This window comes from Trachemys scripta, chromosome 15, assembly GCF_013100865.1.
Source record: "Trachemys scripta elegans isolate TJP31775 chromosome 15, CAS_Tse_1.0, whole genome shotgun sequence".
Taxonomy (NCBI): Eukaryota; Metazoa; Chordata; order Testudines; family Emydidae; genus Trachemys; species Trachemys scripta.
In genome coordinates, this window is record NC_048312.1 from 10,975,108 (window position 1) to 11,001,226 (window position 26,119).

A 26,119-nucleotide genomic window follows, 5' to 3' on the forward strand; every position below is an offset into this window, starting at 1 on the left:
TGACCTCTTCTGGCTTACAAAGAAATTAGACAACTTTTCTTGCCTAATTATACTCATTATACTTAATCCTGGGTAGGTATTCTGAGGCCTCATGACCATGTACATAGACAACAAAGGAAATATCCCGCTGGCCGCAGCAGTTAACATAAAAGTGAAAAGTCACAAAACATGTTGACCTTGATGCTTGAGTTATTATGCACCCTTCTTTCAAAGCCATGTTTTATTCCTGCCATTACTCAAATTTGCAAGTTTATGGAATCTGTGACACTGAGTTAATGGGACCCGAAAGGAAAACGGATAACTAAGAAATAAAGGAGTAGCGGGCTATGTTTAGGCCATAAATAATCGTGTGCAAATGGAGGACATGCATCATTATTCAGCAGCCTAAGCTTTAGGGTTGTGGAATACCCAGCATCTGTGAAGGCTCACAAAAGAGGGGAGGGGGTATATAAACCTCTCCAACCCCAGGCAAAATAGCGGTTCTAGCTGTAAGGGAGCAGCAGGAATCGGCAACACTAACCTGTGTAAGGGAGGCAGGGAAGAAGTGGAGGCGCCTCTGAACCAATTAGTGGAGCTACAGACAGGGGCACACCCCTGGCATGTTGCCCTCCTGTGGCAGTGTGGGTGCATGCCATTCCTATTGTAAGGCGCTATGGTTACATGGCCAGCATTTAGCCCTGAGGCTGTTTCTAGTCTTGAGGACTTTAGTTTTGCTGTCAGGACGGTATTGAACAGAGCAGCTTGCTGTTTTAGGCAATGCCAGCAATGATTGTTCAGGTGGTTGGGAAATACCAATCTGTTGCCCTGCAGCTGCTGTGCTCGGCCGTTACTAGCAGGTGCGTTGCTATTCTTAATTGTTCATTTAGTTTTATATCTGGAATTTGTCTTCCCTGGGTTTACACTGAGCCAAGTTCCATGTTCCTTTCCTCTCCTGCAGCTGAAATTGAAATGGTTTAATTGCAGATTGTGTGTGTGTGTGTGCGCGCGCACGCACTTCTTAATTTCCTAGTGTCTGTGCTGTGAAATGGCACCAGCCTAGTTCTTACAGTAATTCAGAGGACATGCATTTTATTGGCTTGGTGCCTGCTGTATTTTCAGGGTTCATCTGCCAAAGACATCTGGGTCTGTAGGGCTGTTTGCAAAATACTGTATTGAATTTTTTTATATGTGCTGTTTGCATTTTCTTTACAGCTAATTGGCAGTCTGCCTGAGGGAGAAACATATTAGTGACATTACTTTTGAAGATAACTGGGCCTACAGGGATATCTACTGTCCAGAAATAGGGCATGCGTCACATTACTTATAAATCTAAGCATCCTAGTGCTTGACCCCAACTTTTCTGCCCTGTAACTAACAACTCAGCCTTCACCCTTTACACCACATATCAATTGTGAGGTAGGTAAATGTTGTTATACCCACATTTATATGGGTGAACGGGGGCAGAAAGAAATTAAGGCCTCCATTTTCAGAAGCGGCATCTAATTCTGGGTTGCCTCCATTTTTGGATGCTCAGATTCAGCAACCCGGAGCCTGATTTTCAGAGGTGCCAAACAACTGCAGCTCCAGCTGACATCAGTTGGAGTTGTGGGGACCACCTGAATATCAGGCCCTTGCAGTCTGAAGCTCAGCATCCAAAAATGGAGGGATCCTAAATTTGATGCCCCAGTGACATGAATGCAGATCTTTACTGTGGCTTCAGATCACATCTTGAGTGACTTGCCTGAGGTTACACTCTGAGTCAGTAGAACAGCTACAACTAAAGTCCCCTGGCTTTATCCATTTGCCATCTCTCCCTTTCCTCTTTGGACTCATGTTTAATATTATGCTGAAATTATCCCCAGCGAAAGGGATTTTAACTGTGTGGCAGTATCTCATTGCTTCTATCACTTACATGTTTCCAGGTTTTCAGCCTCTGTATCCACATATTTTTAAAGAATATTAATAGAACTACTCGTCAAGCAATGTACATTGCGGCTTCTGATATGTATAATTTACATAAATTATTTTTAAACAAAATAAAATCCTCCACAGGAGCATAAAATTAAAGTTGGAATGCGATGGAGTGAAAATGATTATTTATTGTTATGATAGCGAAAGAGATTGGATTTAAATAGGTGATGGCATTTAAAGGCTTTCCCCATTTATCCTTCTCCTGTGTGTTCTTGGCAGTAGGGAAAAGAGCACAGAGATGGGACGTGGAAGAAGGAAATGAAAGGAGTATCAAGATTGGACTCATTGGGGGAACAGAAGAAATAATTGGGAATGCAGTAGGAGACAAGTCTTGAAAGCGTGTCCAGGTTGTGCTGTGCCTTGAAGGGGAGAATGTGAAATTAGAACTCTATGTGGTATTTTAAGAGTTGCCCGTAGATGAATGCAAGGCGGCGGGAGAGGAGGTGATCTAACATGATCAGATCACCGAGCAAGGAAAATAACCTTTGCAGTCATGTTTTGGATGGATTGGTACAGGCAATGTACATATCTAGAGGGCTAGAATGTAGTAAGTTGCAGTAGTCAAGATGGGAGAGGCTATGGCATGGACAAGCATTTTGGCCACATGGGCAAGAAAGAAGATCAGATTTTTTGTGTGTGTTGTGAAGGAGGAAAAAAGGCAGCAGGGTTTGGATATGGTGGGAGATGAAAAAGAAAGAGTCAGAGATGGTTGCAATCCTGGACAACGGTGGAGGATGCTGGTGCTGTCAATTGCCAGAGAATGGGGAAAGCGGAGAGGGTTTAGAAGAGAATATATTAAATGTCTCTGATGTTATCATTATAGCACCAAACTTGTTAATCTGCACCGCTGGCTGGAAGATCCTTTGGGAAGCACGCCTCTGAATTTTGAAAGCATTTTGCAGGAATACTTTTATTCCTTTCAGAGACTTCACAACTACAGATATTACTAAAGATGAACACACCAGTAGGAATCTTTGAGTTCGTGAAGGGGCCCCATTGTGAATTAATCAGATATTTTTCCCACAAGTGGTCATTCTGTTTAATAATGCTGACTGGAAGACAAATGGACCAGAAGAAATAATACGTACAGAGAATTCCTCAGCTGAATCTTGGCATTTATGCAGTAGGGGAGCTCATCTTCTGTGCACTTCAAGTAGTGCAGTGCCCTCCTGTGTATCATTACAGGATGGGAGCCTTACTAATGCAGTCCACTCTGCTAGCCCAAGTAAGGAAGCTCTTTTGCTCGTTCTTGTGAACCTTAGAGGGGAGCCTGGTGCTGTAGAAAACTTTTAAAACCTCTTGCATAATGCTTCCTGTATGAACACCTACTAGCCTGACGAGGTAGGTAATATTATACATCCCATAGATGAAGCCTCATCCACCAACCCAGGTTACATTTTTTTAAATTAAAGCTGTTTGTGGGAATTTCTTCAGTTAATTTAGAATTACAGCTGCTGATGTGCTTCATATAAACTTTATATTAACCACATAACTAAGGCACGGCCATTGAAAAAACTCTGGAAGGTTGGAAAAGACTGGTAATGATCAGCTAAGGTAACATATGTACATTTTCTGCTACCTTTGCAGGCCCCAATTCTGCACTATAGAAGCATTGCAATCTTCCCATGTGGATCGCCATGCAAGATTGAAGCTATACTTTAACTGGATGTATAATGTCAATATTGACATGTGAGAATTCACCTTACTTAGTCTAGTATCCACCATAACTCTGACTCCAAAACTTACTTGCAAACCCTTCCAACATATGCACCACTAATAAATGTGCTTCTTTGACTGTATAAACTACATGTCATAGCGATACATATATTGAAAGCGTTGCATGTCTTGTCAATGAATATCAAAGGCTATTCTTGGAATATGTACTGTATGATTTCACCTATCAGCATTGGTTCCCAGTGGTCATGCTGTTGTTACGTATTTTGCACATGGACCATATGAATTACCTCAGCAATCTTAACTCTTTGATAACCAAGTTTTTTGTAGGTAAACTGTGTAATTTAGTTTAAGTAGAGTTGGTTAATGAATGAGTTGTTGACCAAATTTCAGACTTATTTGTATTTTCAGCTCTCTGTCGGAGGGCCTCAGTGATCTTCTCCTTAATAATTGACAGCTTATTGTCAGGAAAATGCCAACTGTGTCCAAATGCCCTTATGTTCCACTTGGAATCTATCACTGATTTTCATCATGATTTGTGTAGTAACTAATGATCTTCACTTTTTATTGATCTAACAGCTGTTGACATTTCTAAGCTAGCGCACATTGCTGTAGTGGGTTTGAGCTACTTCTTAATCCAGCTTCAATATTGAAAGTCGTCCCTTAATGGTAGAAATTCAGATGGGCAGTGCAGAAGTGGATTCGTTTACTTAGAGGCCTCCAACTGTGACATCAGCTCTCACGTTCACTAGTTTGGTATCTTCACTTCTTAAAAACAAAATTGGAATGGCAAAGCAACTGGCCAGGGAATAGTCTTGTTCTATCAAGTGCCATAGGGCTAAAGGGATTTCATATACTGCATTTTGCAGACCTTTTGCTACCGTGTACCAGCTGCTGCCTAGCTTCCAGGTCACAAGCCTCCAGCACCACATAGTGCAACAGTTCTTTATTAGCTTGGATCAATCTTGCATCCAGGTCCTGGCACAATACAGATAATTTGCTGCTGAGTGTGTGTTCTTTACTTCGTACAATAGACATCTTTGTGAAGTGTTTTTCTCAACCTCATTAAAAGCATGCAATTAGCTAAAGATGCCTCATTTGCAACCAGGCATATGCCTAGTTGAGCCTAGATCGAAACTGTCTGCTACCAGCTCTCCTTCATCCAGGAAACCAGTTGAATTTGTAACTTCTTACCCCGCTACGGCATGCTTCATTGCCGTAAATGCCTGGTGTTCAAACACTTTTCTGTCTCATTAAATTGTCTATATTTTCATCAGATTTAGTGCTCTAGGGATTTGACCGTGGTTTAAAGTTCTCTAGTTGGTGGGCTGTTTAAAAGATTAAAAATTGTATTTGTTATTTATTGATCTGCACGTATATATAAAATGTGGTGCTTAGCTCTGAAGAATGGTTCTTGAACTGCTTGGTGTGTGTATTCACTCTAAGTTCAACTGCTTTACTGCAGTTCCAGGATTGTTTTGGGATCAGTAGAACCTCAAGTAACATTTATTGTGTTCTTTAACTTTTTAGGAGTTTGTCCAGCTCTCCAAAAGTCTGATGAATGACCCCACTTTGGAAAGAGAAATTGTGACAAAGGCAAAAGCGTATGTGAAGAAACACCATTCATGGGACGGTGAAAGAGAGGCCTATCAAAGTCTTGTCCTGAGACTCCAGTGAATCATTGGGTATCAAATGTGGAAACTGATCTTATTCTGTATCACTTTAATGGTGACACTGTCATCAGATTATTTTAAAGAAAAAAAATTCACATATTACGGACATATTGTTCCACTCGACTTTGCCCAATTTACAAACATACTGCATCAGACCGGTGGCCCATCCAATTCACCATCCTGTTTCCAGTGGTGGGCGGCACCAGTGAAATCAAGAAAATGTCGATTTCTTAATATTGTTGGATCATATGGGCCTCAAAAGATGGCTATTTCTTGTGCACGGGGTGGATTTCATCCACAGTGAACTCATGCAAACTCAGTTACTGTGTTGTAGCCTGACAAAGCTAATGGGGATTAAGGCATTTACACTCAAATTTAATTAATCTGAATTTATTCAGATATGTCAATGATAAACATAATGTTGTAAGAGTGGGTTCATCTCTATTTTGAATGATCAAACATATAAATACATTAAGCAGGTTAGCCAGGCCTACATGATCTAAATTTTAAAGGGAGAAGATCATAAATTAATCACATGACTAGCACTTTTATCAAGACTGTAACTGGCTGGAGCTAATGAGAAATACAGACATTGATGGTTTCTAGCATGAAAAATTGTACTCACTGTTTGCTGTTTACGTATTCTACTTTATTTATGAATTATTGGAAGACAGCAACTACCTCTTAAAAATTACCAAACTTCAGGGACCTCACAAATGGTGAATGTTCTTACAAAAGATGGATGGAGGCTATAATAAGGAGCAACGATGTAATTTGGTACTTTTGTCATGAGTGACTCTCAGGAGTTATTATTGTGAACTTAATGTAACAGGATATTGTATTTTAAGAAGAGCTACTGATGCCCACATGAAGCCTAAACCAATCATTATTGACTGCTCAGTGGTTAAAGTAATATCTTGGTTTTCCACAATCTGGTGTCAAAGAAGGCTGCTATTTCTAAAACACGCAAAGTGTTTACAATTTTTAAACATCTGTTGTTGGGAAACTATAGTTGCTATATATGGGCCTGATCCAACCTCCACTGAAGCCAGTGGGAATCTTTCCATTGACTTTAATGGGCTTTGCATCACCCCCTATTTGTGTTAATGAATTTACTGTGCATGTTGGTTTTCCAATTGACCTCTTGGTTGTGTTGCAAATGTTTAGTCAGCAACCCTGAAGAAAAAGAGTAATTTTAGTATCCTTCATTCACTTCTGAGACCTTTTCTAATTTTCTATGGTAATATATTTGGAGTGGTTTGACTCAGTTGGTACTGTCCTCAATAGCATGGGACATTGCAAACCATGGGAGACAAAACTGGAGTGACTTCAAGGGTTATAACTGCAATGCTGTTTCTATAGACGTTCTCTTGCTCTTATGGTTTTTGGTAAAAAAACAGCCTGGCTCAAAGGGGAAGGAAAATCATCTATTATGATAGAAATGGAAAAAAAGGAGAAGTTGATAGCAATGCATATAAATTAGAAGCTAGAAAGTATAGAAAATTAATAAGGGAAGCAAAAGGACACAAGGAGAAATCTGCGGGCAGTACAGTCAAATAAAGTAAGTTTTTTAAATTTTATAACAAACAAAAGGAATCTTAACAGTCTTAGATAGTGGTTCATTACTATATGGATATGGTAGACCAGTAAATAATACAGAAAAAGCCAAAGTGTTCAATCCATATTTCTGTTCTGTATTTGAGGAACAAGAGATGATGTATTTATATCGTATGATGATAGATTTTTCCAATCACAGTAACTAAGGATGATGTTAAACAGTCGCTATCTAAAGTTAGACATGTTTTAATCAGCAGGTCCAGATAACTTGCGCCTATGAGTTTTAAAAGAGCTGGCTAAGGAGCTCTGTGGACCAGTAGTGTAGATTTTCAATAAGCCTTTGAACACTGGGGAATCTCCAGAGGACTGAAAGAAAGCTAATGTTGTGCCAATATTTTTAAAAGGCAAGTGGGATAACCCAGCTAACTGTAGGCCTGTCAGCCTGACATTGATCTAAGGCAAAATAATGGAACAGCTTCTATGGGGCTCAATTAATAAAGAATTAAAGGAGGGTAATATAATGAATGGCAATCAATATGGGTTTATGGAAAATAAGTCTTGTCAAACTAACTTCATATCACTTTTTGATGAGTTTGGTTAATAAAAGTAATAGTGTTGATGTAATATTCCTCTGTAAGGTATCACACATCATCTGGATTAATAAACTAGAATGATGCAAAATCAACATGGCATACATTCAGGGCCGGCTCTAACTTTTTTGCCGCCCCAAGCAAAAAAAAAAGAGTGCCGCCCTCCATAGCGCCGCCATAACACACACCCTCAGCACCACCCCCCGCCCCCCCGCGCGCTGCCCCACCCCCCCCCCCCCCCCGCAGAGCGCTGCACCGCCGAACCTCCCAGCCCCCCGCAGAGCACCGCGCCCCCCAACCCCCCCTCGAGCCCCCCCAGCTCTCTGCCGAACTCCCCCGCCGAGCGCCGCCGAACCCCCCAGTCAATCATTAATTGATTAAAAATGGTTAAAATGATAGGTCTCAATATTTAATTGAAAACTGGAAATTATCATTGAGCAGCTATGGGGGTCCACAAGGATCGGTTTTTGGCCCGATGCTAACATTTTTAATCCATGACTTGGAAACAAACATATAATAATTACTGATAAAGTTTGCAGATGACACAAAGATTGGGTGAGTGGTAGATAATTAAGAGGACAGATCGCTGATAGAAAACAGTATGGATTGCTTGGTAAACTGAGCACAGGCAAACAATATGCATTTCAGTCTGGCTAAGTATAAGGCCATACAAAGAATACAAAGGAGCAAAGAATGTAGGCCATCCTAAAAGGATGGCCAACTCTATTCTGGGAAGCAGTGCCATTGAAAAAGACATGGGCATCATGGTAGATAATTAGCTGAACATGAGTTCCCGGTGTGGCCAAAGGACTAATGCAATCCTTGGATGTATGAATGGGAATTCTTGAGTAAGAGTAGAACGTAATAGTAATGCTACCTCTGTATTTGGCACTGGTGCGACTGCTGCTGGAATACTGAGTCCCCAGTTGAAGAAGGATGTAGATAAATTGGAGAGGGTTCAGAGAAGAGCCATGAGAATGAGTCAAGGATTGAAAAAAACATTCCTTATAGTGAAAGACTTACGCTAAATAGACTCAGCTCCTTATCAGAGAGAAAGCTTAGGGGGTGACTTGGTAGTCTATAAGTCCCTACATGTGGAACAGAAATTTCATGAGCACTCTCTTCAGTCTGCCAGGAAAAAGGTATAACAAGATCCACTGGCTGTAGGTTGGAATTAGAGCAATTCAGACAGGAAATAAGGTGCAAATTGTTAATAGTAAGAATAATTCCTCATTGTAACAACTTTGGACCACTCCATTGTGGTGGATTCGCCATTAGTGGCAGTTTTTAAAATCAGACTGGATGGTTTTCTTAGAGAGATGTAGTTTAACCAGTGGTATTGGACTTGAAGCAGGAACTAATACAGGGAAGTCCTATGGCCTGGAGGAATTCAGACTAGATGATCACAATGGGCCCATGAAATCAATTATATAAATCTCTCTCTGGGGGCAGTTTGCCACCACGTAGATGCTGAGAATTATGTCAGCATGAGTTCTGAGTTTAATGGCCACCAGCCACCACATATTGATTAACAGATATTAAACCTGCAAATGAATCTTGACCTATCAGTTACTCCTGGCCACTTTTATTTCAGACTGTAGGCCCAACATTGCTGTGGGCTGCGCCATTGCCAGTCATTGGCGACGTAGCTCTGCAGGTCATGGTCTCTCTTTTAGCCAGTCCCCCACTTCTTCCACAGGAAGTTAACTCCTGAAGGAGGAATTTAAGAGGAAACTCTTCCAGGCAACCACAAGGAGGTATATGCTCAGGTGGTATAAATGGACATCGTTCCACTGACTTCCAGTCTCCCAGAACCAGCTCTCACAGGACTTCCCTGTCTGTATTTCCTTGATCCTCTACCTGCACTACTGTGACCTATTATACACTGTTTTCCGCTCCTTCCTACAACACAGGTCTTTTGACAAATACGCAGAAGCACGGTCATTAAAACAAAAACGCGGACTGGAGTTCAGCTCCACCGCTAAGTACTGAGCTAATGGTGTGATGATTAGAAAACTTGTTTTAAATGCAACGCACTTAATTGCCAAATATCAAGCAACTTTATGCCTTGACAAATTGTACCTGAATATGCCATTTGCAGTATTTCCAGCAAAAAATGCGTTCAAGTAAGAAATTCTGTTACACCCACAAAACGTAATTAACATGCAATTTTTCATGCAGTATTTAATCTATACATATGAAAAATGCATCCAGGAACAGAGCAATACACTCATTTACATGTGATAACCGTGCAGAAAGAATGAAAACAAACAACCCTGCTGAAACATATGTATTAAAAACTAACCCAAGTTGTACTGACAACGGCACTTTGGCCTATTTTATACAATCATCCAGTGACACTGTTCAGTGATCACTGGCATTCAATTTAGATGCCATTCATCACCTAACTTTTCTTGGGAGCAATAAAACCATGTCTAGCTAAGATTAGGAAGCTAAGGGCTACAGTATTTACAAGGGGCTATTTTTCAGTCACAATAAATGTGTATTTATACACCCGACTCCATATATGTTTTGCACTTTATCCAGCCTTTTATCCAAGGATTACAAATACTCATTAAGCCTCATAATCCCCCTGTGAGGTAAATATTAGACCCATTTGACAGATGGATAAACTAGGGCACAATGGACTTTTCATGCGACCTTAATTAATTTAAAAAAAGCCAAACTCATTTTACATGCAACATTAATCACTTTTGACCCGAGGCCTTCTTTCCTTCTACTCCCATCCTTATGACAGACTCTTGGCTTCCTCTTTCCAAAGCCATTTCCTTTACCCTGTGAAGTCCTGCAACTGAGGCCAGCCTCAATTTAATAACAGCTATGGCTCCAAAATGATTTGCTCCAATTCCTGTCGCAGGAAAACTCACACTGAGTATTATCCCTGTGGCTGGTACTGTATTTCAGGACCTCAATATGTACAGTTAATTAATCCAATTAGGTACACCCCAGGAGGCACTATGACTCAGACAATTCTTTCCCTGCTCCCTTGCTCCCAGGGGTTAGTAATTTACTTTTGGCCTATACCAGTAATCAATTACAGCTCTCCCCTCCCCTCCAACATTGGCTCAGATACTTTGGCCAGCAAATGGAGGACGTAGATCTAATCCTCTACCTAGTCTCAACTCCAATTCTGAGGAGGGAGCAAGCAGGTGAGTAGCCCCACTTACCCCTGGGTGTAAAGTCCCAATAGCCTGCATAAGATCTTACTCAGAATTTGAATTGTGCAGCCTCGGCGCCATCTAATAGTTCTAGCAGCTTCAGCACCAGAATATGAAATGGTTCTTAAAACAGCAATATCGCCCTGATAAAATTGGGGAAATTCTTTACATACAGCTTCTTAAGGGTTTAAAGAGAGCAAAAGTCGAGCTTTCCTGTTCAGATATGGCTCATTACAGTAATGTGCAAGGAGTTAAAAGCCAAACAAAATAAAATGGTCTCTCCCACGGAACCAGAGTATTAAAAGGCCTGTGAGGAACCGCAGCACTTTCTGTAAGTGTTTTAACACACGAGGGCTCTTTGGGGAGACAGGCTTCAACTATAATTGATGTCTCATGGCACTTAGAGAGTTAACATTTTACATTTGGCCTTCCAAAGTGGCAAAAGTTAACAATTCTACTGAGCAGTTGTCAGTTTATCAGAGATGCCAAATGTCTGTAAGACTCGTACATGTTAAATCTGACATTTTGCAGTAGGCTGGATGGCTCAGTGGATTAATCACAGCCCTTTGGGATGCCACTTTCAATCCAAAATTGACCAGAGTGATTTAAAATCTTAATGGATGGCTCAGAGCTACCAAATTAGCCAAAGGTAGTTACTTTCTGATCTCAAGGAGACAAGCTCTTTTCTCTTGCTATTAAGCTAGTTCAAACATCAGAGCTTGAAAAAAAAAATCAGAGGAAGATGTTCAACTCTATTTTAAGACTTAAAAGCTCTTGGTGCTTCTTCTTCAAATGTAATTTGCCCTCAGCTTAACCTGCACATCAAGTGAACTAAAAAATGTTGCAATTAGACCCTTTCTGCTAATTGAATGGGAAAATTTGATCAATCTTTGCCCTCTTTTCCATGGCTTAATCTTACCTGATGCTGTCTTTTCTGTTGTGTAGTGGGGCTTGTAGCTTGTTCTCTGTCCCTTTCTCGCGCTCTTTTTAATCTTTTGGTCAAGAGCAGTTCTTCAGGAAAATAAAGAAACATTTTTGTCAGAGGCTCGTCCTAAGGGATGGGTGCTTCCAGGTGGAAATCAATCATTTAATGGCTCAGTGGGATCTGAGCAGTTTTTTCATTAAGTTGTCCAGAGTAATTTCATCACCCGGAATTTATTCCACTTCCGTCTTCTGCTCTGTCTGGTTGGTCCGAGTCTAGTTGCTTTAATATTGAAAGTTTAGACTCTAACCACGAGTGGATTTCTGCTGCCCATTGCAGGAGACTGCCTGCTGTATCAGTCTGAGGATGTAGCCCAAGTATTCATAGTTACTGGAGGCACATGTGGTTCTTCCCAGAACTGTCCAAAGTTAAGGCCCCAAGGCTGAAGACATGTAACTTCACATTAAAATGGGATGCTAACATATGTAAAGTTATGCAGGGGCTTAAACGTTTGCAGAACTGGGGCCTAAAATTTTAAGGATGTTAATGTAAGAGATAACAATCCATTAAAGTTATCACTGCTTTTACTCCTGTTGAGTGGCACCTTATAGCCCACAGTCATTTAAGTCAACGAGACCCGGGAGTCAGGTAAGGTTCAGTGTAAGGGCTTCACATTCTGGCCCACAATTTGTAACAGGGTTTAAAACAATCTTGCACTGGCTGAGCATCGGCTGTCGTTTAACTCTTTAAGGACTGTATGGAAGACCAGCTAGGAAAAATATCCCTTGTGCCACATGCCAAGAAACTTGCCAGGTAAGAGGAAGCTGGGCAAGTTTAAGAACAGTTTTCTGATCTATCTGAATGTTACCAATAGGTGACCTACATATTCAACGTGCTCCAATACCATGTCAACCCTCTCGCTGACATCCTGAGGACCTGGGATAGCCCCTTTCCAAGTCAGCTTGGTGATTACATTTACTGTTTTATGCTGATTATAATGGTTAGTGGTTTAGTCTTGGAAGGTGCTAAAAGGTAGCCGGGGCATAATATTAGTCTCTTGTTACCGCCTGCATCCTCCCGCTTTGCTGTTACAACATGTGTGTCCTGCAACAGTCATTTGTCCGAATGAAACACCAGGATGTATTTAGGATTGCACTGGAGCAGGAAGGCTCCCAGGCATAGCTGCCAAGGTAAAGCCTTCGGCACTGGAAGATTTCTTGCCTTTTTACTTATTCTTTGCTCAAGCCTTTTCAAAACAGAGCCATTACTGCCACTACGGCAGTGTGACAAGGGGAAAGCTGTGGGCGGCAGAGTCAAATAAAAAAGTTGCAGCCAGGGCCGCCCGGGGGGACGGGGGGGGCAAGTGGGGCAATTTGCCCCAGGCCCCGGACCCCACAGGGGCCCCTATGAGAATATAGCATTGCAACTTTTCTTTATGGAAGGGGCCCCTGAAATTGCTTTGCTCCGGGCCCCCTGAATCCTCTGGGCAGCTCTGGTGGCAGCCTGTAAAGAGTTAACAGGTCCCTGTCTGGTCATATGGCCGTTCAGCAGAGTATAAAATGAAGGGAAGCTGGGTCACTAACAGGAGAGGTCTGTCTTCTCCACTCCTACCTGCCTGAATCAGGGAAAGCCTCAGGGAATTATTGCCCCGTGTTTTTCAGTCGATTTGCTTTTGTTTTGTGGATAATAAAACAAGCCTGGAGGAAATGGCCTTAAGAGGACTGGTGCTTGGAGCTTTACTTCCCTTCCCCAGCTGGTGAAACTACCTGTCCGTTTACAAGCAGGTTTTACAGTGGTACTGCTTGTTTGTCTGGCTATCCAACCCTCCAGAGACTGCTGTTTCTGTGGCTCTGGCAGGGCCGTAGCAACAAAGAACATGGCCCCCTCCGAACGGTGGCCCCCTCCGAACATATGTCCGGGCGGGGCCCTTACAATGCAGAAACTGGAATGCGGTTTTTATTTTGCCACTTTTAGGGGCTCCCTTCCTTGCGGGGCCTCCTCCAGTTGGAGGGTACGGAGGGTGCTCGCTACGCCTCTGGGCTCTGGAATTCTCCCAGGATCCCGCAGTGGATGACTAATAGCAAAATAGCCACTAAGTCCTCTTCAGCAGCCACAGCGGCTATGGAGGCCAGCCCAAGTGATGAGCCCCACAGTAAGGCATCTGAGGTAAGCATCTGTGTGGCCTCTGATGAGCAGACGGCCTCTGTGATGGATCAGGGGACAGATGAAACTCAGCCACAGAGGGAGGTGCAGCTACTCGAGAGGCAGACTGAAGAGACAGGGCCTGATTCTCCTCTCACATTGGTGTCACTCCATTGACTTCACCCGAGTTACTCCAGATTTACACCAGCGTAACTCTGATTAGAATGTAGCCCACAGAGAAAAATAACCAAAGACAAAATATCTGGGTTATGCTGACCGGTCTGAAAGTACTGAGTGGGGATGCTACAGTGAATTTCTTTATCAAACGGTCACTTAATCTTCTGCAGCTAGATTTTGGTCACTGTGCTCTGGTAGCCAGAGTACCAAAGTAAATACATCGCTGTCCTCCAAGATTACTCAGCCCCATTATTCAAAGGGCCACTCTTGAGCTTCTGGCAGCTTAAAAAACAAGCTGAAGGAAAATGTCGTGCTCAGGAAAGATGCTGGCTTGGCACACCAGCTTTACCCCACATTATCACGCTAACTTGCCTCAGCCCTGTCTGAGGTTCGCCTCTCCATTGGAGAAGGTAATTGGCACTCCAGAGGCACTCAGGCTGGATCTCTCTGCTCACACCAGCAGCAAAGTTGCCAGTTAGTACTAACTAAGGTGGTAGAGTTTTCTGTGCGATATGGATGCCTGTCCGATAGGAACTGGACTGAGACTACCATCTCCTTGCCTACAGGCCACTGGGGAGCTTGACAGATGGTAGGGATTTGACCCTATCGGCATTTTAACAGGTCTACGGAAGCGACAATCTATATGCACCAAGCCACACTCCACCCCTTCATGTGCACTGCCAACATTTTTAAAGCTAATCCCCATTTTAACTAGAAAGGCTGCCCATTGGCCTCTTGGAGACAACATATTATGAATAGCAGCTGCTAAGTCTAATGGGAAATGCATTCCCATTTCCTGTTTGAAAATCGCAACCCCAAGCACCGAAGAGTTAACTGAAATGGCAAGATGCATTCATTAAAACCCATGCAATTCTAAGTCTACGTGAGGCACAGCTACCCTCTGCAGAGTGGACAGGGGGGTGGTTCCAGAAAGGCCACTAGGTTGTTACGCTAGAACAAACTGACTCTTGAGGAGCACAGCCGAAGAGGCAAATTGCCATGGACAAACTTCTGAGGCAGGAGCCGTGAGAAAGAGAGAGGGATGAAGGGGCAGACGCCCTCCAGCGGAGGTGGGCAGGAATGGATTCCTAGCACATTCAGTACGTTGGGTGATGAATACGCTTAATATTAATGGTGCTGGATGTATCACAAATCTCTGGGAGGAAGAAATCCTCCTGCCTATCATGGCACAAAGTTTAGACCAGGACTTAGAAAGTTGAAACTTGGAATCAGCCTGGGGATGAACACTCCATGAAGCTGTAGGTTTAGAGCAGTGTTTCTCAAACTGGGGTTGCCACTTGTGTAGGGAAAGCCCCGGGCGGGCCAGGCCAGTTTGTTTACCTGCCCCGTCCGCAGGTCCGGCTGATCGTGGCTCCCACTGGCCGCAGTTCGCCACTCCGGGCCAATGGGGGCTGCTGGAAGCGGCGCGGGCCGAGGGACATACTGGCCGCCACTTCCAGCAGATCCCATTGGCCTGGAGCGATGAACCACGGCTGGGTAAACAAACCGGCCCGGCCCGCCGGGTGCTTTCCCCGCACAAGCGGCGACCCCAGTTTGAGAAACACTGGTTTAGAGTCAGGAACTGACTGCCTAGAGCCCCAGGTGAACATCACTACTTTATTGTCTGGAGGTAGGGATGGGAGGGGTTACACAATACACAGTACCAGAAACCTTTCAGACAAGCAAGTGGTTGAGAAGCCACAAGAAATGACTGCCGCTGAAGTAAGAAACCTCTCTCTATTATGTTATGAACCACATGGGAAAGCAGAGTTTTCTCTTTGCATTTGTGTGTGTGTGTACACCCATCACAATGAAGTATCTAGGTGCAAGGTTTCAAAGGAAAGCTCTGTGATTTTTACTGCTGCCTTGAGGTGATGGCAGAAATATTAATTTAATCAGGCTACCTATGTTAAAAATGACAAAGCAGTATTTAACCAGCCCAGAAATCTGCTCTGAGCCTCTATTAATATTGACCGTGCAACTGTATAATCCACGGGTGCAACCGTTTTAATGGCAACTCCAAGGTGAAACAGGCTGCGATGCCGTGCATCAAGGTGCTGTCGGAAAATTACTGCTGCAGCCAAAGACACAGAGTACAGCCGGAAATGTCCACAGCTATTTGTAGGGAAGGTGGAGTCTGTATTTTTTCTGTGGGTTTTTGCTTCTTTGATTTTTTCATTTTTAAAAATACACTAAAAAAGAAAAAAAAAATGGAAAAACCCCAGTGCTTTTTGATAGAATCTGCAAAAAGAACAGGAGTACTTGTGGCATCTTAGAGACTAACACATTTATTAATAAATTTATTGAAATTTATTTATAATTGTGTTAGTCTCTAAAGTGCCACAAGTACTTCTGTTCTTTTTGCGGATACAGACTAACACGGCTGCTACTCTGAAACCTTTGATAGATATCTGTCATTTTTTCTAGGGATTTTGTTTGTTCAGTTAAGTTAATAAAATATTAAACAGGAAACAGAGAGGGTTCCCTTTAGTTGAAGAGAAATGTGGAAATCTGCTGTTGCCTGCATCTCTGAGCCTCCAGCCTCGACATGTGTCACCAGTCTGACAGATTGGCTGGTTCCTGCTTTGGTATTTCATATTTATTTTTTATCCAGAGAGATATTCTAGATATGGGCCCCGATACTGCAAAGACTTATGCGTGGTGCTTAACTTTGTGCATTGTGAGCAGTGGCACAAGGGCACTCACAGGGTGTAAGGTTGAGTGGGCGTGGAAGTCTTTGCAGGATCAGGGCCATGATTATGTTTTTGCACTGGCTCAAGTGACTAGAAACCATTTCCTGTTCCACTGTAGCCTTCACAACAGTGGGTATTGCATTTGGGGACTTACATCCATACCCATTTATGTTAGACGCTCTCAGGCACCACAGAAGTGATGTAAGATTTATTTAGGAAAGAAAATAAAGACGTAGCGGTGAAACAGCTATTGGACTTTCTCTCATAAGCTGTTAAGTAACACGAGCACTGTTTTCTCTGTAGCATCTTCTGAATGTTGCCTGCAAATGCCTCACTCTCCCTGTTCCTATCTATTTTTAGCACAACTAAAAGTCCCCCAACGGAACATAATTATCTCAGCCAGAGATGTCAGGATTGCTCAGAGCTGAAGTAGGTGTCTCCCTGCTCAAAATATTAAAATCGCTATGTGTGTTAAAAGCAGGGCCGGCTCCAGGCACAGCTTACCAAGCGGGTGCTTGGGGTGGCCACTTCGGAGAGGGGCGGCACGACCAGCTGTTCGGCAGCAATTTGGCGGACGGTCCCTCACTCCTGCTCGGAGCGAAGGACCTCCCGCCGAATTGTCGCCGCAGATCACGATCGCGGCTTTTGTTTTTTGTTTTTTGTTTTTTTTATTAGGCTGCTTGTGGTGGCCAAAACCCTGGAGCCGGCCCTGGTTAAAAGCAAAGTTACCGCACAGAGTTTTTATACAGAAATTTGAGAATTCTGTTGAACTAGTGGGAGAGATTTCTGCACTGTCTCTATTGTGGAACAGAATAAGTCACATGAACCCACTAGACTTTAACTTTCAATCCTTAGGACTGAGCAAAATAAATCAGTTTTAAATAAAGCCCCGTTGCTTCACCCCTTGGAGGGGACGCGGCTAAAAGTGCCTATTAGCGCTAATGCAATAACATTAAAAAACAAGCAGTTCACCCTAGGACACAGAATCAGCCTACAATCATCCCCACTGGTTTGGAGCTACCATTAGGAAGCCCACACGTAGGCACTCACCCTCTTTGATGTTATTCATGAAAGTCCAAGGATTCTCATGCAAAGCTTATTTGAAATCGCATTAGCAGGAGGCATTAGAGCTCCAGGCCATTGATTCTGACATCACTTAAAAAGGGCAGGTAACAGCTGGGCCACCCCGGGAGGAGTGAAAAAGACAAGTCGGTCCATGACCCCAACCCCAAACATGTTGCTGTGGCATTCTGTTAAGTCATCTGTCTCCCAGAGTTTGGATTGCACACACTGCAGGGGAATGTTTACCTTAAAAAGAAATTCCGTTTGCATAGCGTGTTTCCTGGCAGTTGTAAAATTCATCATGATTAGGTTTATATCCAAGCGTATGTAGATATTAAAACCAAATCTGTATTTACAGCCTAAATTATCTGATAGGCTCCCACTTAAAAAGCCACTAACTTTTCAAAGGTGACAATTCTTACAGTAATGCCTCAGTTTTGGAAGGAAGGCATGGCCCAGTGGAGACCCTGGAATTCCAGGCTCACTAGTTTACGGCAAGTTGCTTTGGCCAAAAAGTTTCAAAGGTGCCCAACTTGAGCGAGCTAGGGCTCAATTTTCAGATGTGCAGCACCTCTGACCGCCCACCGACTCTGACAAGACTTGTGGACAGAAATGTAGGACCCCGATAGATCATCTAGTCCAGTCCTCTGCACTGAGGCAAGACTAAGTATTATGCTCAACCTCTCTCAAAACCAGACCCTATGTTTTGTAAAGGGACCGCTCAGTGCAACAAAAATAATACTTTACTCACAGGACAGAAGGGTGTGGGAGCCTGCTGCTTTATTCAACTGCATCACAACAAACAGAGTGGGAACTCCCCTTAACAAAACAGGAAGTAAGAAAGGAGAGGATTATGGCTCCTCCTCTAATAGTCTGGGTAAACCAATTAACACCATGACGACCCCTTTACTACATCATGAGTCTCAAGTTGGTCATCCAAAATTAGTGACCACCTTGTGGGTCTTAATTTCTCCACCTCTTCCATAAGGGTAAAGATACACACTTCTATACAAGGACCTTTGGAGATGAGAAGAGCTAGAGTGATACGTACCACTATTGTATTAGTATTTACTTCTAATAACATCAACCACCAGGGTACCCACCGCGATAAATCAAAGGGTCAGTTTCTGTTCCTGGATTCACATATGCAACCCCATGGATTTTGGCTGGTTGCAAGGTCTAACGGAGGATAAAATTAGGTCCAGTACAATGGCTGCAGGTACCCATTATTCTGTGAAACTCGTTAATTCTCTAAAGCAGCTAAGTGTTGTTCATTGTATTTCAAGAGGTGCATTAGTATGAGGAAAAAAAACACCATGTTGCGCTGGATAATATGCCCCGTTATTTTGCTAACACAATAGAGGAACCCATAGTTCTCTTGGCACTGATGCTAAATGAACGGTAAATTCACGTTATCTGAAAGAAAAAGTAAAAATAAGTGCTAACAATGAGAATAAATCAGACCACAAGATTATTTGCAAGTCTCTGGTAAAAATGTTTTAATCAACTAACTCAGCTGTAACCACAGGGAACTGCTTCAGAGGTTAAGATTGCAGTACAGTATTCTAGTGAGAAAACATACGGAATTATTCAAAACATGCAATTTCATTCCTATTTCTTGGCTCAGATCAAAAGCTGAAGATGACGGGCACGGTTTTTGTCTTCCTTCCCCACGTGTGCTATTTCCAACAAAATAAAAGTTAATAGAATAGTCACAGTCAGACAAACAAGCTACTTAGCAAGGAAATACATTGCTAGGTAAGCCTGTGGCCAGACTGTGATGTCCAGAAGAACCCATTTAAAGGGAGGATGGCACTCAGGAGAGCTGGGTTCAATTCCTCACTTGGCCACATACTTCCTCCGTGAGCTTGGAGAAGTCAGTGAATCTCTCTGTGTCTATTTCATGGTGGCGTTGTGAGGATAAATTAATCAACAAGTGTGAGGTGCTCAGATGCTATGTTTGAAAGCCACAGAAAAGCCCATAAAATAAATGCTCCAGATTTCCACAGGTGACAATGAGATCAGAATCTCTCTTAAATCTGTAAGGACCTAATCCAGTTCCCTCTGAAGTAAAAGGGAGGCTTTCCATTTATTTTGATGGGTGCTGGATTGGACCTTAAAGTGGGGAGATGAGTAATTTGAGTAACTCAGCTCTGGTTAAGGCCCCAGCTGGAGTACTGTGTCCAGTTCTGGGCACTTTAGGAAAGATGGGGACAAATTCGAGAGAGCAACAAAAATGATAAAAGGTTTAGAAAACCTGACCTGTGAGGAAATGTTAAAAAAGATGGACATGTTTAATCTAGAGAAGAGAAGACTAAGCCGGACCTGATAAGCATCTTCAAATATGTTAAGGGCTATTATACAGAGGATGGTGATCAATTGTTCCCCATGTCCATTGAAGGTAGGACAAGAAGTAATTGGCTTAATCTGCAGCAAGGGAGATTTAGGTTAGAGATTAGGAAAAACTTCCTAACTGAAGTTCTTAAATAGGCTTCCAAGGGAAGTTGTGAAATCCCCATCATTGTGGGATTTTCAGAACAGGTTGGACAAACATCTGTCAGGGATGGTCTAGCCGTATTTGATCCTGTCACAGCACAGCGGGCTGGACTTGATGACTTCAAGGTCTCTTGCAACCCTGTATTCTATGTACATTTTGAGCCAGAGTCTGATCTCCCTCACACCAGTGTAAATCAGGAGTAATTGACTGACGGCAAAGGAGTTACACCAGTTTAACAGCAGTGAGAGATCGGAATCAGGCCCTCAGCCTGCCTCGGACACAGAAGAGTTCTCATTCACCCTTGTCAAGTGAAGATTTCCTGTTACTTTTTGCATGTTATTGAAGAGTTCCTGATCTCGGTAATAGATTCACAGAGTCAAGGCCAGACGGGACCACTGTGATAACTATTCCTATAGAGAGAACTTCTATGGAGCCCTGATCAGTTTGTGACTTCAGGTAGGGAAACGTTGTCTATAACTGTAACAAATCAGGCTGTGCTGAACATCTTCATGTGGGCCACCTACTTTCTGGTAAGACAAACAATTGCCTCCCCATGTGAAGGTTATGGTAGAGAGAAATACAGCTGCTTTTATATCAGAGCCAACAGATTGGTTCTCTCTTCCCCCGCCCCGCCTCAACATGTATTTAAGCAACCAACCCAAATCTAAGCAGGTACTTAGCGGGTCAAATTACTACCTGGACTTGAGTATGTCTTTGGAGACTGGGAATCCAAGCAGCACTCCTTCCTAGACCATCTCCATGGGTCAACTTTATTCCTGAACGTACAAACCCTTATACAGGTAGCAAGCTTCACCCCTGTGCAGAGGGTGAGCACAAGTCCTAAGTCTCACTTGATGAGTTGTGCTGCTCCGTTACATAGGAGTGAATGTCATCCGTGCCTTTACTCATGCAAGTAATCTGATTGAGTTTAATGAGAGTCCAAGTTAGCCGCATGAGTAATGGTTGCCAATGAGGCCTGGCTGCGATAATTCCCTGTTGTATCCCTCTGCTGCCACTTTAGTATATTAAACCAGCATTGCAGCCAGGCCGGACCATCACTCACTTTCATCCGACAGCTTGAAAAACTTCAGAATCATGCTCAAGAAACATCAAAGGCAAATGAGACGGTGACACAGAGCAGTGGAAAGCAACAGGTGAAAATCATTGCTTCATCGTATGTCGCCTTGGCACCAGACGCAAAAGCAGCCGTGAGTGTATCAGACTGCTCCAAACACACAGCAAGAGAGAATGGAATGTCACAGTTAGGGGGACAAAATACCATCCCTGCAAAAATGAGCAAAGTTATGATGGCTTCGTTTGTGGCTGGAATTCCAGCAGCACCTGCAGATCCTAACCAGATCACAGCCCTGTTGTGCTAGGTGCCGTACAAACACACACAGCAAGAGACAACCTCTGCCCCCAAAGAATTCACAAGCTAAACAGCCAAGACAAAGGGTGGGGAAGCAGAGAAACAGAAATGACTTGCTATGGGTCATACAGCAGATAGGGAGAAGGGAACCCAGGTCTCCTGAATCCCAGTTCAGTGCCCTCTCCACATTGCCTGTCAGCAGGCTGGAATGCAAAATAACGGGGCAAGATGTTGACCAACTGAGCCCTAGGCACCTTGTCAGAAGGTTGTTCCCCCTTATTGTGTGCCGTATATATCTGATTAACAGGTTCTGAAACCCAGGCTCTTCCAGTGATTAGCGCGACAGATAGTTTAGATTGATGAGCCGCGGCAATTTTGGATGGCTTCGGAGGGGATGAAAACAAACATTTCGGGGATAATCATCAGTCCCAGAATAGTTTCCTTTGTCATTTCTCCTGGAAGCTCGGTCCACTCCGAGCTCTCCCTCAGCCCAGAAACAGAGCAGCCAGTGACAGCTAAAACACCACAGTGCCATCTAGCTCAGTGAAAGCGCACAGGGCCGGCTTAAAGAAAACCCCAACCATCTTGCTGCCTGACAAATAAAACTCCTTGCCTGGCCGAGAAGGGGGATAATTAACAACGTGCTTTCCAAGCGAGGTTGCCACTAATGACCACTTTCCAGAAAGTTGACCCAGCCTCTCGCCGAAACGCAATCAATGAATCAACGCACGGGGCTCTGAAATCAACCGTGCTCTGCGCTGAGGGGCAAACGGAGCCTAAACAGGCAAATAATCGCACTGCCCTTTCAATACACATAAAATTTATGGTCACTGCAATATTTCAGCAGACGCGCTTTTTGAAGGAGGAACGGTCCGCAGAGCAATTAGAATGAAAAAGAGTTCGGGCTGCCTTTCACTCGGCAGCTCACTTCTCTGTCACCGACGGAAATTTATGCTGCTGCAGAAAGCCTGCATTAAAGGGCTGGAAGGAGGGAGTTTGCCCTCCAGCTCTCTGGATCTTGCAGTGGTCAGAAGTTTCTCTGAGGTGCCAACAAATTATGTATTAAAATGACAGCCGTTATGAACACAATTAGGAATAATAATGAATACCAATAATAATAAAAGCCTTCTCTTTCCCCCTACCACTGCAGCTGTTTCTTTCCTCTCTCCTGCACAGTGGTAGCTGTAGATCGTGTTTTCCACAGGGGAACTCCCCACAGCATTTTGCTTTAAGCCACTAGTCTTGGCTTGCACTATGGTTTCTTTACCCCTCCAGCTTAAGAATAGGCCTCTCGCTCCAGTTCCAGTGATTAAACTGATTTAAGGAATTAAGCATCTGAATAGCCTGGTCTCCCACCCTGCCTGGTTTCCTTCCCTGTTTCGGAGGAGGCAGAGATTCCACTTTCCCTTCTAAGTGGGTTCTACAACTAGTTACCGCTAGTTTTGTATTAACACCACACAAGTATCCCCCAGTCAAACAAATATTGTGGTTTGGCTCCTTTTGGGGACAGAGGCAGGTGAGACAACTAGAGTTAGGCCCAAGCCTCAGTTTGGATCATATTAGGGGGAGACAAGATAATTTAGGCCTCAATCCTGCAAACATTTACACATAACGTTAGCCATGTGTCTAGCTTCATCACTCCACACTTATTTAAAGTAAAGAATGTGCTTAAGTGTTTGCAGGATCTGGGCCTAATCTGTATTGAATGTCCTTGCTAAGACTACCAACAAACAGGAGCTACCATCAAATGCAATGGTGATTTAATTTTTTTTTTTTAATTCAGACAATTGCTCACTAAGGACTAAGTCTACCAGCTCAGTTCTCCTGATCCACAACTACCAACCTAGAATGGCTTTGAACTGATGACCTAATGGGGAAAGGCTCGTTAACCCATCACCAGTCTCCTAAACCATCCAAGCTCTTTCGTCTATCACAGCCGCCATTGCTCTATTAATGGAATCAAGGCAAACATGACACCAACATTTTCTGTAGCAAACATTGTCATTTTTTGCACAGCTTTGTTTCAGGAAAGTTTAGGGGTGGGTTTTTTTGCACCAAAAACAGCACCTAGGAGGACAGCACCCTCTTTCAGCTCAGGTACGTTTTAACATAGCTGACTGCTCCATCACAGATGGAATAGTTCTGCTCACAGTTAATCACAGCTACAATTCTGGCTATCGTGCTCTATGATGCCATCCCCGGAAACATGAGAGTTTTGCAGCGTCCAGGATCAGCACACGGTCCCGCAAACTGACCACATTATAAACTTCAGTCAAGCAGAAACACAGCAAGCAAGCACAACAACAAACGAATGATACCGGCACCATAGCGCCCTCTAGTGAGGAAGCAGTTATACTGGTATAAATGTGCTAGATAAGTTTATTCCCATATGGGAAGGGGAATAGGCTATACTAGGATAAGGCAGTTTATACTGATACAACCATGTCCACGCTAGGGGTTGCACTGCTATAATGGCACCAGTAAAAGATTACACCACTATCCAATAGAGTGATAACAGTACAAGAACTGTGTTAGGACCAGTCCTTGTTTGAGCAAGATGTTGCTTGGTGGGATTGGCTTTAATGACACTTTATATTAAGAACCCTCCCCAATATCACACCCAAGAAGTGCAGTCCCTTGGATGCTTTGCTGGCATGTCTTCACGGTGCACTGCCCTCGATCTTGGCTTGGAATTCCACATCTATAAAGGGCCAGCAGAAGATGTCATGTCTTTCACCTATCAGAAATAAGTGTTGTGATAGATGGAAGTCCATTACCTTCAATAATGTTTCGGGCTGTGCGGATTGCTATGTGTTCAACTCTGTTGCAGACTGGGAGAAGAACACAGGTAATCTTGTAATGCTGCTTAAAACTCATCCCCACCATTTTAAAAGAGGCTCAGAATGTTATTAGGGAAGAAAGAGGAAGAACAGCGGTGAAAAGCAAGCACAGAGGAGACCAGGGAAAAGAAAGGTGTTTTCACTTTCCTGGCTCCATTTAAAAACAAAAATTGATTCGAAAGTCAGCCCTGCCCATTGGAAAATATAACTGCAGAATAAGAGGGCCAGCTCTTCCCTTCAGAGTGATTTGCAGAGCTCACCTGGGGCAAAAGCACCTGGACATTCCCAGAGTGGTAAGAAATTCAGTAGCACCAAGAAACCAGTGGTCTCCAAATAAACAAAGGAGACTGCATTACTTTAGCCTTTCCCCAGCTCACGCGCACTTGGAACATTAGTCTCATGCATCATCTGTTTTTTTCCCTCTTACCTCTATAATAATATTTAAAGGGGAGCCAGAATGCATCTTTCTGTACTGCTGGTAAAAATAGGAGTTGATTTGACCTGTTCTCTCCTGCATACCCACACACTGTATGTATACCCATAAGTTGTTTCCTTGTCAAAGACTTAATTGCCTGAGATATTTAGTATGCACAGCTATTGCTTACAAATGAGACGTTTCATGCTGCTTGCACTCTTTTAGAGGGGGAAAAAATATCCATGATTGATAAATCAAGGTGAACAATTCTCTACCCCCATCCCTTTTACAGGAAAGCAGCCTATTTCTCCCTCCCTCCCCCCCCATCATTGTTATATTATCTGTGTGAGCCAGGCATTGGCAAGGAGAGAAAAAAATTGACAGGACATTCTGAAAGAATTTAATGAAGTGGCTCCAAATATTGTATCAAAATAAATGAAGTGAATAATTCAAGAGCTCATTCCAGGTCCCTTCTACAACAATAACTATTGTGCAAGCAGCACATTCGAGGCGATGGAGATGAATGGATGAATACGAAGGTGCCACTCCGGCACATTACAGAGCGGGGAACAATGGCAGCCTGAATTGCTATATTTAATTTCAGTAATTCTTGGAGTCCGGCAGCGCTGGAAGAAAACAGAAGGAGGTAAAGAGGGAGGGAGGGGAATGACTCTCGGCCTTTCTGATCTCAATGGACTATTTGCCTTCCGATGACATGAGGTACGAGAGGAAAAGGGCCCGTTTTGTGTCTGCACGTTTTAACTCTGCTGTGAACCTGCTATGCATTTTGAACAGTTCATTGAAGGCTGTCAGCGGGGAGAACTGGGCTCCAGCCAACAGGAAGAAACTCACTTGATAAAGTCATCACTTCCATTTACGAGTTATCTGCCTTCCACTGAAGAATACAAAGTGAAATGTAACAGAGATGGCCTCCCACCGGAGCGTGGGGATCTGGGTATTGGGCACTTACCAGGGCTGGCTCAGGGATTTTTGCCGCCCCAAGCGGTGAAGAAGAAAAAAAAAAGCCGCGATCAGCGGCACTTCGGCGGCAGCTCAACTGCGCCGCTTCATTCCTTGGTGGCAATTCAATGGCGGGTCCTTTGCTCCGAGACGGACTGAGGGACCCGCCGCTGAATTGCCGCTGAAGACCCGGACGTGCCGCCCCTTCCCATTGGCTGCCCCAAGCACCTGCTTGGTTCGCTGGTGCCTGGAGCCGGCCCTGGCCCTTACAAAGCTTAGATTGAGAACTCGGGAGCCAGTGCAGCCCTAGTAGTAGGTAGAATTGGCTAATCTCTCTGCTGACTAGGCCTATTCAGGTGGATCCCCTAGGCCTGTCCAGAGCTTCTTGCAGCATTGGGTGCTTAGGCCTCAACCAGGGC

General features: G+C 43.6%; 1 protein-coding gene across 1 annotated transcript in view; it reads left to right on the forward strand.

The window, feature by feature from the left end:
• The window catches only part of GLT1D1 (glycosyltransferase 1 domain containing 1), an 86,774-nt gene extending 79,301 nt beyond the window's left edge, over positions 1 to 7,473 (forward strand). Inside the window, exon 12 of the mRNA XM_034791044.1 lies at positions 5,155 to 7,473. Coding sequence (XP_034646935.1) covers positions 5,155 to 5,301 — 147 coding nt within the window. The 3' untranslated portion in view covers positions 5,302 to 7,473. The remainder of the gene's footprint in view (positions 1 to 5,154) is intronic.
• Positions 7,474 to 26,119: the final 18,646 nt, after the last annotated feature.